Source organism: Aptenodytes forsteri, unplaced genomic scaffold (genome assembly GCF_000699145.1).
Source record: "Aptenodytes forsteri isolate BGI_AS27 unplaced genomic scaffold, ASM69914v1 Scaffold278, whole genome shotgun sequence".
Taxonomy (NCBI): domain Eukaryota; kingdom Metazoa; phylum Chordata; class Aves; order Sphenisciformes; family Spheniscidae; genus Aptenodytes; species Aptenodytes forsteri.
Genome location: NW_008795907.1, coordinates 68831 through 84148, shown reverse-complemented (window position 1 = coordinate 84148; position 15318 = coordinate 68831). Strand labels below are relative to the sequence as shown.

Below are 15318 nucleotides of genomic sequence, written 5' to 3'. Positions count from 1 at the left end.
AGCAGCAGTGTGTCTCGGAGTGGGAGAAAAGGTTTCTCAGGTGCTGTTCAGCTCTCTCCCTTGAAATGTGTTGAGGCCTGCAGGCGTGGTGCGGCGCGGTAGGGTGAGAGGTGGCGTGCCTGGCCACCCACAGTGACTTCCCGTAAGTGGCTCTGAGTGTAGGGAGGGGGCTGGGCTGGGCTGCGTGGCAGCTCCCCGGTGTGCATGGCAGCCCGGGACAGCACGGGCATTCCCCGGCAGCACTGAGTCACACACCTGGCTGCTTTCTGGAGAGGTTTTGGTGAGGTGAGAGGAGGTTGGGGTTTCCTTTTGCTTAGTGATTTGAGTTCCTGGGCATTACGCTCTGCTCTTTCTGCCTCCGCCGTGAAAAGATAACTTCTGCAGTCCAGATGCCTCAACGGTGGCCTTAGCTAGCGCAAAGTCAAACTAGTTCCTTAGTAGCAAATTTTAATTAAATAATAAAAGCAAGGTCTAGTGGGAAAAGGGCTCAGAGTTGTGGAAAGCAGAGGTTTAATAGTACTTTTGGCTTCCTATCTCCAAACCTATCAGGAACAGTAACGTTTAATACTTTCCTTTTAATACTTTCCTGTGTTACTAGTTGTGGTCCTTTTTTTGTAAATAAAAACAAACCAACTCTTTTCTTCTTTTCTTCACCCACCTTCTGCTCCAGTTATAAACTAGTGGAAATGAGGCCTCTGGTTTTCTCTGAAAGGGTCTGACTGGTGACTTTCAGAAGGTTACAGCTATTTTGGGTCATGGCTAAATGACAAATGTTGTGAGTGAGTTGTCTAAACTTGAAATCTTGCTTCAAAGGTTTATGCTACCTGGTGTAGATAATCTCTCCCATTTGATGCTACCTTGAAGTGTTTTTCTTTCATTAGGGCTTGTGGAAGGTTTGGGAATCTTGAGGAAGGGTCTTGTCTGTGGGAGAGCTTCCCCTGGCCTGAGGGAGTTGCAGTCCTGCCTACCCATGCCTGTTCTGTGCTCCAGCACCTTATGTCTTGTCTTCCCTACAAAATGTAGTCATTAAGTAACGTGTGGACTGATCTTTTTGTTTTTTCTGCCCCTGAAATTTTAAGCGTACAAATGTGATCTTAATGCTATTCTTCAAGGCAGTAGTTTGAGCCCCTCTAAAATGTGGTCTGTGCTTTTCCAGGCCAGACCATCTGCAGATACAAGATCCAAATTAGACAAATCCAGAACCTGATTATTCTGAGAGGTGTTACTTAATTGCATTCTTATCATGTTTAAGTAAACACGGTGTCAGAAGGGAGGAAACCATGAGGTACAGCTGTCATGAGACAGCATCGGGAGGAAGGAAGTCATGCAGCGTGCAGCAGGCTGCTGCAGCGGGGCAGGGAGCTAGAGCTCTCCCATGTGCGTTATCAGCATCACGGGCTGCTGCAGCCCTGGCTCCCAGGAGCAACATACCCCTGTCTGCGCTCAGCAAAGCAGCGAGCACTCAGCGCTGGAGTTTCCAGCATTGGACTAACTCATTTTCCAGTTTGTGGCTCTACACATCAGCTGTGGGTTGGTTAGCATAATATTCCACTGCCCATGTACTGCTGTAGAGGTGTACCTACTGTAGGGGTTTTGGGTAATTATTTATGTTGCAGGGACTTGATACAGCTTTCAAATGTATTTGTTGTTTTCAGTCAAACGCAAAATAAAGTATTTGATGGTTAGACACTTCAACTTTACTTTTGTCAGCTGCTGCAGGGCCCCGTGTTTCAAGAGCCCAATGTATGGGAATGGCTCTAGTGATGCCAGCTTGCCCAACAAAAGTCTGCATCAGGGGGTTCAAATAATTATCTGCAGTCAGATAACTTTTTTTTTTTAGTTGCTGCACGTGTCGGTTCCTGAGAACCAAGCTCACTGTTTTTAGGCACTTAAAAGTGGTGTGGTTTAAGTTCTTAGATGCATAAACACCTAGATGTTTCAAGTATTTATGTTGGGCTTTTTTCCCTTCAAAAGAGGTTATGTTCTGCATATATGTGAAACTGCAGAACCAACACTGTGATTTTTAAGGTGCGTAATCACTTCTAGGTGTTTGATTTGTGGTGATGTTGGATTCTACATCTCTGAAAATGTAGTTCTGCTTTTTATAGGCATAGAATTGTGGAGTTATTTTTATACTTTTGCACTAATAAGTATCAGTGTTAGCAGATGACTCGTTTAGAAACAGAATTAGCTGTCTGCGTTTTCTTAACTGTAGAGCTGTCTCTTTCTAGTTGTTTAATTTTAAGTTTAACACCACCTCCACCACCCCCACCTGAAAAAAACAGATTGTCCCTTGAAAATAAGCTGCTTGAAGCAGATCAGTCATTCTGTGAAATCTCCTGAAGTTCAGGTAGAACAGATGAGGAATTAATCTGTAGTTAATTTATGTAGACCTCAGTGCAGTCCTGGATAATTTCATGTTACTTTCTTGTGGGTTGCACAAATATCTGTCCTTTATTTATCCCTTTTGTTAAGAGCATTTTAATACAGAGCTACACATGGAAGTGCTGTTCAAAAGTAAGAATTCACAGCATTTCTTGAAATAACTGAAATAACATCCAGCTTTAAGAGAAAAAGGTCAGCTTGCCCTGGTTTTTCTCTTTTCTTTGGGCTATCAAATAAGTCATTTATGCAATCTTTAGTTTAAAAAAAAAAAAAAGACAGTGACTGGTTGTGTCTTAATACCTAAAACTCTAAATGTGCAATTTGCTGTTGATCACAATGTTATTTAGTTTCCACTGCACTCATTGGCAATGAACTTTGTGAAAGATTGTAAAACAAACCACCAAACATAAAAGAAATGTGCTTGGGTAAATAAGCCTTAGCCCTTGATCGTAGACAGTTGGATGTGCAATTCAAATGAGATATCCTGTTAATTACAACCCATAAGTACAGACAGTGTGTCTGATGCCAGAGGCCAGAAGGCCACAAACATTTGTTTTTGTAACCTGGAGGTGTGCAGGCTCTGGTGGACGTGGGAGCCCACCCTGAGGTAGGTCAGTCTCATATGACCTACCTCCCCGATGCACCTGTTCCGTAGATTTGCTTGCTGGGGCACAGTGCTCGCATTTCACTAAACAGAGCGATGGCCGTCAGGGACTGGAGGGCTCAGCAGCGGAGGCAAGCTGAGCCCTGCCATGTCTTGTGTTTGTGGTGGTCAAAGGTAAGCGGCACAGGCACGAAGTTGCAAGTAATACTCACTAGGACTCCAAAAACATGGGCACATGAAATTTCGTTTGAATTTTGTTTGTGTGTGTTCATGTATATGGTGACCGGAGTTTTACTTTGGGCTGTTTTCACATTTGTCATAAGGCTTAAATATCTGTTCCCTTGAGCAGCGGGAGCAGCAGCAGTGGAAGTGGTTAGCTCACCGACTGCAGGCTTCGGTGGTTTTGCTTTTCAATGCTAAGTATAGTTGAGCGTAGCTCTGAGGACAGTTGAGTAACAGGCTGACATTCTTGGCTTAGTATCTCAGGCAGTGTCTGAAGGAAATATTTGTACGTGTGCACATGCATATGTATACCTCAGTGTCTGTCTGCGTGCTGGCAATGTTTGTACAGTGTGCGTATTCCTTGGAGGAAAAGCACCCTTGTTTCTCTCAAGTGGCAAATCACAGCCAAAAAAATCAGCTTTTTTCTTCCACGATTTGACATTTCCCAAAACAACCTAAGCCCTTTTCTTTAAGCCAGAACAAAAGCATGTAGGAACACCTTTATAACCATTTTTTCCTTCAGAAGTACCCCATGTAAGTCTTCCTTTAAATGTCTCTTGCCAGGATTTCCCTCTCTGTGTTTGCCCCAGCACAGTGAGCTCTGACCTTCAGCGTTAGTGCCCCATTGCCTCACCTCTTCAAGGCTTTCCTTCTCTACTTTTCTGAAGGGATTCAGTCGTAGGAGCATCACCTGCTCCTTGCTTCAGAAGAGAAGCTGCTCAGCCATTCTGTGAGAGGTGCCATTCGCTGTAAGAAAGAGGGTGAGGGAGGTCCTGTGTTGCCATCCCTGGGATGCAGCAGGATGCGATGCAGCGCGGGCACAGCTTCAGGGAACGGGTGGCCTGATGTGCTTTGCCTGAGCTCTGAGTTGGTGTCTCCTGCTTGAGATACAGAAGCACTTGGTTTTTTGTTGGCATGGTTTCTTTTGTTAGCAGAAAGGGAAAGAAGTCAGTGTGAAGATCAGACTCTTTTAGGTATTCTGCATTGCCTTCAAAAATATATGGTATCCATACTTCTGTTGTTAGCTGACTGCATCTAACCACAACTGTGGCGACGTTACCGTGTCACTTCATTTGGGTAAGAGAAAAGCATTTTCCTGTCTTCCCTCCACCCCAGTCATCTAGTATCTCTTGCTCGCCCGTTGAAGCGTATTTACAGGAAACTTCTCTGTGATGTGTGTGCACGTACACACCAGCCTTGTTTAGCATACTGTTGGTTTTTTTGTATTTTTTGAGGAGGATGATTGGGATAGCTTTGAAGCAGTAACTTTCATGCTTGTGGGTCTGTAATTCCTAATCACTCTGAAAAAAAGTACTTGTTTTCTGAGGGTGCCATGCTTGACTCTCGCCCTTCTAATGTTTACTTGTAAGTGTAGTTTCCACTGACGTTGGGGAAAGAGGAAAAAATCACATCTGTTTAATTTGCAGGTCAGTCTTATGTTTAAGTGTTCAGAGATGGTAGTCAGCTTGGGCAGGAGTGAGGAAGTTCAGCAGATCCAGTTCAGTAGCCCACAAGAAAAAAATACTTCCAAAATGTGCGTGGTTAGTGGAAACAGAGATTGGATGAACACTCAATAGATATAAGCATACTACATCCCATTGCTATTCCGTAAATACGGATTTTCTAAAGACATGTACTGTTTCTTAAAAATGTCTTGTGTTAGGTCAGAAATAAATTGAGCTTTTTGGGAGTTTTTTGACCTTAGTTATCTGATAGATACGCCTTTAGAGGTTAGGGTGTTTTTGTTTTGTTTCTTAATGTGTCGGTGGGATGCAAGTAATGGTCTGGAAACAGACGAAGGAGGTTTGGAAGAATTAATGTAAGGAAAGTGTAAATACTGTGTGGTTAATTGGGTTGAGAGGCTCTGTGTGGTATGCTTTTCATGTTTCTCTTGCTCATGAAGCAGATCACCGTTTTCTGTTTTTGTGAAGCAACATTATGATAAAGGAAGATTTTGATTTGAGTATCAGCAATGTGAAAACTGAGATTTCCCTCTTCGGCTTCCAGACTATATTTCATTTGAAAACACTATGAATAAAGCAAATGTGTGCATCTGTCAGTACTAAAGAACAAAAACCAGCTTTTGTCTTCATCCCCCAGAACACTGGTTACTGCAAGCTGTTTGCTCAGAAATAAGCCTGTTGGCTGTATGGGTGAAATGGTTTTCTGTCTTTGTTCTTGCACTGAACAGGTAGCCCCAAATGACGAAGCTGTGGTAACGCTGCTTTGTGAATGGGCTGTCAGCTGTAAAAGGTCTGGTAAGCACAGGGCCATGGCTGTAGCCAAACTCCTGGAGAAGAGGCAAGCAGAAATTGAAGCAGAAGTAAGTTATTTCTACTTATAGAATAGTGTGAACAGTATGCTTAAAAAGTAAGATATTTCCAAGGAAACATCACTTTAATCTGTAGTTATTACAAAACAAGTAAGTTTGGCATTTGGAGCACTGGGGATTTTTGTCATCAATTTACAGTTTTTAAATTCTAGATAAATTTAAAATGAAAAAGCCTTCTATTTAAAATAAGAAGAAATTGCCTAAGTCAGAATGGTCTATGTTAGCTGATCTATGTCTGTTTGTTTGAAGTGTTTTACTTCTGTGAACTACTTGTCCAAATAAAGGGGTGCCACAGTAACTGGAGTCCCTTAAAAAGAGGGGCGTGGGTCTGACTGGTGGGGCAGGGCTCTTCAGCTGGTGGGGTACTCTGGGAAGATTACAAAACTAAGGTCTGTTTTGAGGCAAAATTCAAGTGTAACTTTAAATCTTGCATTCTGTAGAACTCCTTTGTTTTCAGGGGAAATGAAATGTTTCACTGGAGAAGCAGGACGCTGTAGTGGCATCTTTGATGTAAACTATTGTCTGTCTGTTGTGGCAAATGATCCTATTCCCGCTTGCATAAGCTGACGCTTCTCCTTGAAACTTCAGTAATGCTAAATCTCCTCTGCAGTGAGGATTAAAGAGAGGCAGTGTCTTCACTGCAGCCTTGCTGCAGCGGGCTCTTCAGCTGGTGGGGTACTCTGGGAAGATTACAAAACTAAGGTCTGTTTTGAGGCAAAATTCAAGTGTAATCTTGCATCTTGCATTCTGTAGAACTCCTTTGTTTTCAGGGGAAATGAAATGTTTCACGCAGGACGCTGGACGCTGTAGTGGCATCTTTGATGTAAACTATTGTCTGTCTGTTGTGGCAAATGATCCTATTCCCGCTTGCATAAGCTGACGCTTCTCCTTGAAACTTCAGTAATGCTAAATCTCCTCTGCAGTGAGGATTAAAGAGAGGCAGTGTCTTCACTGCAGCCTTGCTGCAGCTTTCTGGACCAGTGGTACGCCCTGTAGCCTGGAGCACCACTGCCTTGGCCTCACCTGCATCCGTGCAGCACTGGCAGGCAGTTTTTACTGGATGGGTGTTCTGTTTAGGTTGTTTTTTCCTAGAAAAAAGGGTCCCCAGGAAGGTGATGTGTGATGTCTGTTCAGCCTGGGTGCAGGGACAGACAGATGAGAGCACTCTCAGAAGTGCCTCTGTGCAGACAGATGTACAGACAACGTGAGGTGCAAAAAGACTTTCACTTTCCAAAGCCTCTCTGCTTTATCTGCTCCTCACCACAAACCATTAATTAGGGGGAAGGGAGCTTACTGTATTGTTTCTGCCTCACTCCCACCGAAATCCACTCAGTGCAGAGATGTTTGCCCTGGTTACTACTATATTTAGTGTAATTTACACAAACAAGAGCAGTTACCTTTTCTATTCACATTGGTCCTGGAAGTTCTGTATCTTAAATTTTTGTGTTTATATGAAACTGTGTCATTGCAGATGATGGTACATGTCTCAGGCATTCCTTTTCAATAAGTAATCCAAAGTGATTAAATAAAACACCTTAGAAATAACCAAACTAGGTAATGGGAAAAACCTGTCATTCTAGAGCAAGTCTGGATTTTATGAAGAGGTAGGAAACAATCACACGTATAGTTGCCTCAGATGCAAATTGTGGGAATATTATATACATTTGTGTGTAGATACATGCCTTTTTTTTTTATTTATTTAACTGTGCAGAGATGTGGTGAATCTGAAGTCCTAGATGAAAAGGAATCTCTGTCTTCAGCCTCCTTGACAGGTTCCAGTCTTCCTGTTTTTCAGAATGTCCTGCTAAGGTTTTTAGATACACAAGCTCCCTCATTATGTGAGTATTAACTAATTTATATTCCAAAGTAGGTCAGAAGCAACTGGTCTGCTGTCTGGCTGCTGAAGTTCCTGTTTTGCTGTAGCAGGTGTTTCACAGTTTCCCTGTTTCACAGATGACCTGCTCTATTTTCATATGTGCATTTTTTTTTGAAATCTCCTGCCTTGTTATAGGATCTTTCTGTGATTTTTATTTTTTTCACAGAAGGAAAATTGGCAGAAACTATGTTTATTTCTGTTTAAGCTGTAAGAGATTTGGGGAAGTTACTTGCACTCTATGCATATTTAACATCAAACACTCGCCTCTTTTTGACACATCCACGTTCGAAGTGACTGACTTGGAAATTACACACAAGTGTTGAAGTCGAAAGCTGTTAGCTGACAAATAGGTGGATTGAAAAAAGGATCTTTGTTCATCGTAGGTTGCTCTATGGAATGTCTTGGTCTAATAAAACTGCCTGATACTGTAGCTCGTGTTTCTGGTATCTTAAGTACTGCTAGTTAGTGCATTTTTGTTTTCTGGTGCCCTTAAGGTAAAGGGGATTTTAAGTGGTTTGAAACATGATACTGAAAACTCTCAACATCCGAAAAAGGAGAAACTTCTTAAAAATTTGTTACAGACTCTGAGGTATTGGCAGTGCTCTATTTTCGTGCCCGTGGTGACCTTGGTTTTAATAAACCATCCAAACTATTTGTGTTATTTAGACTTGTGTTTCTGATGTGCTTGTTTCAAATGCGGTATTGTCTGTCTTCACCCGGTTAGCTCTGTGAGACAGGGTAGGGAGAGCAGCTGGGGAATGTTTTCCTTGCTTGAAATATTCTTTGGTATTTTCGAGCATTGGACAAGTTTTGTGGTATTGTATTGTTTTTACAGTGGTTGAGCTTCTGTGTCTCCAAAAATGAAAAGCATGTAACAGCTATATTTTGAAGGAGGGCAGATTGCCTGGTCTGCAGGTGTGTGTTTTCTGATGGTCCTCTACAGAGCATCCAGTCCACATGCCTTGCTTTTGAGGGGTGGGTCACGGCGGGCAGCTCCGGATAAGTGGGACCTGGGGGCTGCAGAGAAGAGTTCTGACGCTGAACTGGTGTGCTCTCGAGCTTACTGTTACAGCTTCTGTGCTGCAGTGTAATGAGAATTTCTAAATAGAAATAGTGTTATATATTGAACTAATTTGAACTTGTAAAGCATAATTTGCTTTTAAATAAATGTTGATGATTCGGATTTGGTAGTTCTGTAGCTGGAGGTTTTGTTGCCCAATAGAGTTGGCGTGGTATAAAGCTATTTTATGTTAACTGCAATGTTGCAAACCTTTCTGTGGTACAGAACAAGTCAAATTAAATATAGCTGTGACAAATGAAAACTTAATAACATAATTTTATATGTTGTATTTCTCTAGGCTTTGCTTTGGCACTGGCAAAATAACATGCATTTATTTTAATAAACTTTTTCTTGATATGCGTGAGCACGTTTAATAGATAAAATACACGACATTGTCAAGCTTTAATAAAATATTGGTTTTACATCTCGGAGGCCTGGCATGCAGAGATCTTGAGTCCTTTGGAAATATTTTGTTACAAATACAAAAGTACTATAGGTAAGACAGTAACATGTACTACAGTAATATAATTTGGGAGGAAAGGACAACCGCTGGGTGGTTTGTTATAATCCAAAGCTTCAGCTTTAATTTTTCTTCACACAAGGAATGTCCTTGCCCTCTTCCCCCCTCTTTTTAATTTTTGGAAGTATTTGAACATTGTACTTAACTGCTCACAAGCCCCCCCTCCCCCCACCCCCCCAAACTGGGGCAGATGTGTATGGGGTAGGATGCTCTGAAATCCACTGCTGTCTGAAGTCTGTCCCGTGTCTGGTCCTGGTAGCAAAGCAAAAACATGCAAATTACATGGGAAATGGTTTGTTCTATGGAGACAGAGAAACCTGTGCAGGATGCCTGAGACATTTTTAGTAGGCCTTTAAAATTAATTTGCTGGGGTTTGCGGTTTGGATAGTTGAAACCCAAATATTTATAAGTTGAAACTACAGTCTAACTTTTTTTTTTTTGGGGTAGCTGACCCAAATAGTGACCATGAGAAGACAGAGTTTGTGAATTTGGTGCTGCTTTTTTCTGAATTCACTCGCCATGATGTTTTCTCCCATGATGCGTACATGTGCACTTTAATATCACGCGGAGATTTGTCAATCACTGCAACTACTAGACCACGTTCACCTAATGGGGAAACTGTGGATGAACACTATTCTAAGGATCACGATGTGAAACTGGAGGTAACACTTCATGCTATTTCTCCCATGTTTGGTACTCTGTTTTGTTAAACGTAGATTTTCACCGAAGCAGTATTTCAGATATGAGATACTAAGTTTTTTAATGTGTTCCTTGTCTCTTTCTCTCTCTTTAAGAAGACTGAAAGTGATCCATTAGCTTCATTCTTGTATATAGCTGTAAATATTGCCGTTTTGGTGCAAATACACTGAACTGAGAGTTGTCTGGTGATCTAAATAACTCAAGACAAACAAAAAGGCACAATGTAGACTTCTAAATGTACCAGTGGAAAAACTTATTTGCAGATATGCTTCAATGAAGAGAAGGGAGAGCTTTAAGCAGGAGGAGTCAGTGGGGAGCCTGGAGTAAGCTCCATGTCCTCTGTGTAGTGTGGGGCATGCTGGCACAGTGCAGGTGTGAGCGATGCGCAGCCTGGTAATCTGCTCGCAGACGATCAGGAGCTTACTGTGTGCCACGCAGCCACCGAATGAAGACTGTGAAGCCAAATCTCATGACTCGTACGTGCACAGTCAGGTCGAATCCCAAGTCTTCCATCAGATGAGCAGTTTGTAACCTTTTCTAAAACTAGTGCAAGAGGAAGGCAATTTTAAACTCAAGACTGCAGACCACGTTTGTACTCGTGTGATGAAATGTAGCCTGTTGTTCTGCTGCACAGTCTGTGTGGAGCCTGTGGGCAGCTGAAGTGTCCTCTTATATTTCTTTCTAATTTCTTTTGTATATCTCTTGCATCAGTCTTATGGCCAAATTTGCCCTGAAATATAGGGGGTTTCTACAAGTTGCCTTTTGTGGTATAACAAAGTAGGAAATAAATCTTAGGAAGGTACAGGAGTCAGCTTCCTGTTCTGTAGGTGTCCCTGGAGCAGAATTGCTCACGGGGATATGCTGTAAAGGTTTGTTTCCCCCTTTGGCTCCTGCCCTTTTCTATGCTTTTGTGGGTTTAAGCTTGAGAAATGCTTTTGTGAATTAAGGCTTATAAAGATTTAAAAGTCAGTATCTGAAAATTTCTTACCATCAATACCTTTTTCTTAGTTCTTAAATAGGTGGAGTGCTTGGTTTTACCTGTGATCAGTTAAATGGGTCTTCAATAAAATGTCACTGATATTTGTTTTTCTCTCTGGCCATTATTAGGATCATAGTATTATGGAACATATGGGCATTGACTCAGGAACCGCTAGTATTTTTGATGATGTAGACAAGAGTGACTTTAAGGCAGATTTTGGTTCGGAATTTCCAGTAGGTTTAACTTTCGATTTTCTGCATGCCTTTGATGCCTGTGTCTGCTGCTTGCTGTTGCCACTGAATGTCTCTCCTTGCCCCTAGCACCACCTTGCTTCTTCCTTCGACAGCCAATGTCCTTTGGCATCCAGTCCCTGCCATCTTCTGTGTCAGTGCATCACTTCCTTTCTCTGTGTCTCTGCTGTATGAAAACTTACTGCTCTTCTGTGCTTCCCCCAGTTGTCCACCTGCACACATGCACGCGCACTTGCACGCACACTCCTCTCTCCCTCCTTCCCTTCCTCCCCCTTGCCCCCAGCATATTCAGAGTGCTGTGTGTTACAGTTAAGCATGAATAAATATGCAGATCTACCCACTTCTTTGACATCAAGGAACCCCACTGATGCCATTTGCTTTTCAAGTGTCTGTTCTATGTTTTGGCTCTGTCTTCCAAATCTGTTTCCCCCTCTCTTCTTCCTTACTGTTAGCCTGATTCTGCATTACTCTTGAATCTCCTAGTTTCTTCTTTGCACTGGTCCTCATTCTGCATCCGCATGGACTCAGTGCAGATCCACTTGCAGGATATTGGGACCCCTGTTTCTGCCTGACATTTGTCATATTGGTACTTTCAAGCATATCCATGCCTGCCTACAATGTCTCTTGTCACCTCCCACTTCACCCTTTCTATTATTTTCCCTCAATCATTGGACTCTCTCATTGCGGTTTCTGTGTCACAGCAGCATAAGACGTGTGGAGATTGCTCAGAATCGTAATGCTTTTTTTCCTGACTGAATGCTGCTAGTTTACAACTTGTCTAATAACAATGGACATATGCATAGAGATATAATGTGTATATGTATCTTAAATTTCAGGCTTGATTACGATTGCCCTTGCTTTGTCTATCTTTTGAAAAACCTCAGATGTTTAAGAAGTAACTGTAAGCAAGAACAAAATCGTATCTCTGAATGCAATTGCTGAATTTCGAAAGTTAGAGGTTACACTTACCTTAAACGTTTGTTTTACATGACTTAGATTTTTTCTCCGATGCCTGGGGAGTCTTGTGAGAATGTGAACCCTTCTTTAGACAGAAGAATTTCAGTTACCAGCGAGAAGTCAGTCAAGAGGGAAAGACTGAGAGAACTGATTTTTCCATCCAATTATGACCTCCTTCGCCATTTGCAATACGCAACACATTTCCCTATACCTCTGGTGAGTGACCTCTGCTTGTGTGCCTAAAGGTACTGCCTGATGTGACAGCAAAGCGTTTAAAGGAAGAAAAGTTCACTGTCTGAAGAGAGCTGGGCTGTGTGACCTCTGCCTGAGGGCTCCTGGCCGGTTCACGTGATGCTGTTGCTGCCAGTGTGCGCACGCTGTGCACTGCGGGGTGGCCTCAGTGCAGCGCACGGGCATCTTTGTTTTATCGAAAGGGGGTTAGCTGGAAGAGGTATAATAATGTGTGATGACTCACTTGGGTTAAGGAGATAGGCATCATGGTAAAACCACCACGTTCCAGGGTCTAATAAAAGTTTGCTAAATAGAAAATTTGATATTGTAGTTGAACAGACGGATGAATACCAAAATACCTGAAAGAAGTAGTTCTGAAATGTAAGGGGCAGAATGGTGCTATTTCCTCCCACCGACTCCTCGCCGTTTCTAGCGTGGATTTTTGGCTGCTGCTGTTGTTGTGTTTGTCTGTAGGCTCATGGGAACTGAAGAAAGCCCCATGAATAACGTTCCAGATCCCAAACCCTCATTCAGATTACTACTTATGTTTTCTACTGTGCTGGAAAAAGGGCCCAAATATTGAATAAGCCTCGAACTAGAATGTATCTACTTGAGAATTATTATTTTTTTAAATAAAAACAATGATAACTTTTTAACAATATTAAATCCTGTCAATACAGGAAGTGTCATGTGAGAGTATGATGTGATAACCACAGTTTTCTTTGCTTTAAATTTCTTTCTCTACAAAGATTGAGTTCTGATTTATTGCAGGTGAATCGTTATGAGAATACTGAATGAGCTATTTCTGTTCAGGACAGTTTTGAATGCTTGCTTAAAGTTTGATTCATATTTTGCCCGTTTTAAGGATTAGAAAAAAATAACTTGATTTGTTTATTTTTCTGAAATATTTTTGATTTACAGATGGAGCTAATCCAGGTAGCTGGATTTTGCCTATGCAAATTGATTTATAAATTTTGATTATTGATTATTCTACATATGCATTATTTTTGGAAGTAATTGTATATTAGAATATACTTAATAAACTTAGTTGCTGATTTATAAATTTTTATTAAAAAAACAAGCAAAGAGAACACACTGGATATTTCTACTTACTCTTTAATTTTAAAATTTCCATGAAATTACTGTAATAATGTGTTGTTAGCTTTTTCATATTCGTTGAAACAACAGCAAGGAAAGGCAGTGGAACTAAGCAAGAACAAGAAATTTATTTATAAAAACTGCAGGTGTGATGTAAGCAGATACAATAATTTTTAATCAGTGCAGCTTAAAATCACTTTCTGGAGTAACTAATGCCCTCTAAAATGCTTTTGGGTTAATTGTATGTGTGAAAACAAAGTTTAAACTGCGGATTTGCACATTCTTCCGATGTATTTTAGAATCAGTACTTTTGCATCTGCTGTTCACTTCTGTGTTGTACCTCTTTGTCTGTGAAAACCTTCACCTCTTTGGATGCTGCAAAAGTCTCAGTAAATTTCAGTCTGAATGATTTGGAAAGATGGTAATACAGAATAGGGTCAAAACAGAGGTTTGATACTGCAAACAGCAAGGTAGATTCTTTAGCTTTAAAGAGAGCTTGTTTCAGAGAGCAGCTGGTTATGGTATCGCTTTGGCTCAAAGTGTAGGGGATACGAACAATGTGGTATGGAACAAAACACAGCAGGTAGCCTGCAGTTACGAGCAGTATGTTGATGAGGGTTTTCTTCACATTTGCATAACTCTCGCTGTATTTGTTTCGGTAGAGTTGTCTAACAACAAGGAAATTGGAAATCAGTATCACAGCTGAAAAATTCAGGAATATTGCTGTGCATATGAAATTAGTAAACACGTGCCAGTCTCTTCCAAACTTTGTTTTGAAATCGATGCATCCTGCACCAGGTCTTTCTTCAATGTTTTTTATTGGAATAGCCATGTTAGGCACTGTAATAAGGAGAACCATTGTCCATACGACTGCAGACAACATCTTGGCAAATCCAGGCCCTTGAATGCGGTAGATCTTAGAACTGTGTGTTAGCTGAAGGCAACGATCCATGCTTACAAATCCCAAAAATATAATTGATAAATACATGTTCAGGTAGATGAAACAGGCTGTAACTTGACAGTGGAATATTCTCAGTTTCCAGGATGCAACTCCTAGGTCAACAATAATCTTTACTGGCAATGCCAAAGTCAACAAAAAATCCGCTGTTAAGAGGTTAATTAAGTAGATGCTCGTACACTTCTGCTTCTGATCTTTTTGTGTGAATGCCCATAGTGCAAAACAACTTCCAATAAATCCCATAAGAAAAATCAAGTAGTAAAAGTAGGTAAAAGGTTCCATATCTTTAGTGACGTGGCATTGTGAAACATTGCTTGACATTGTAAACTTCTTGTGCAAGTTGGTTTTGCTGCTAGGAGATATCAAGAACCTACAAAAAGAACCAAGACGACATCAGTGACATCAACTTTTCCTGAGCAACAGTAATTATTCTCTGAGAATTTTGTTTGATTAATTTCATGGAAAAAATGCAATTGGGAAGAAATATTTTTCACATGTATTCAAGAAGGCTTTGTTCTCATGTTGGAAAAGTTTGGAAAGGTATTAGGATTTGTTCTTGAAAGCATATAGACTTCTGATAACTTTTCCACTAGTGCAGTCTTTCTGAGTGAGTGTTTGGTTCAAACCCACCTCTGCCCTGCCCCAACCAACCAAAACACCAAAGAAAAAGGTTTGAATCTGTTTAAGATTAAGCATCTGGTTAATAATGGTCATACTAATACTTCATAACTTTTGAACAACTGAAACTATGCCTAAAAAAAGGGTAATATTTGTAGCAGTCGTGTTCTCTAAAAATTTATTAGGAGTTTTGAAGTTAATGCACTGTCAAACCAGTATGCGGATTTGTCAGATAGATGAGCAAATAGTTCTAATCAGTCCTAAGTTTTTGCAAACTGTTCTGTCTAACTACTTGAACAGAGGATAATTTAATCTCATATTTTTATGAAGCCTTTAGAAAAAGCACATTTTGAAAGAAGTAGCTGTTAAATAATTTTGCTCACTACCTTCTTAGGCTTCACTAGAAATTATAGGGAAGAAAAGAAGAACATTTGGTCTTATTTTAACTAAACATACTCTATGACTGAGGGAGTTTGTTTGTTTGTTTGTTACACTGTTACTGCTGCACATAGAATGTCTGGGGGGGAG

At 41.0% G+C, this 15318-nt stretch overlaps 2 protein-coding genes across 2 annotated transcripts in view; one reads left to right on the top strand and one right to left on the bottom strand.

The window, feature by feature from the left end:
• MED12L (mediator complex subunit 12 like) overlaps positions 1 to 15318 on the top strand; it is a gene marked incomplete at its 3' end in the record, with an annotated part of 113066 nt that overhangs the window by 29505 nt on the left and 68243 nt on the right. The window contains exons 13-17 of the mRNA XM_009284323.1: positions 5403 to 5534; positions 7255 to 7381; positions 9447 to 9661; positions 10806 to 10910; positions 11925 to 12101. Coding sequence (XP_009282598.1) covers positions 5403 to 5534; positions 7255 to 7381; positions 9447 to 9661; positions 10806 to 10910; positions 11925 to 12101 — 756 coding nt within the window. The remainder of the gene's footprint in view (positions 1 to 5402; positions 5535 to 7254; positions 7382 to 9446; positions 9662 to 10805; positions 10911 to 11924; positions 12102 to 15318) is intronic.
• On the bottom strand, positions 13430 to 14536 carry GPR171 (G protein-coupled receptor 171). Its single transcript, XM_009284322.2, has one exon. It carries the CDS (start codon positions 14491 to 14493, stop codon positions 13516 to 13518), a length of 978 nt encoding a protein of 325 aa, XP_009282597.1. The 5' UTR covers positions 14494 to 14536; the 3' UTR covers positions 13430 to 13515.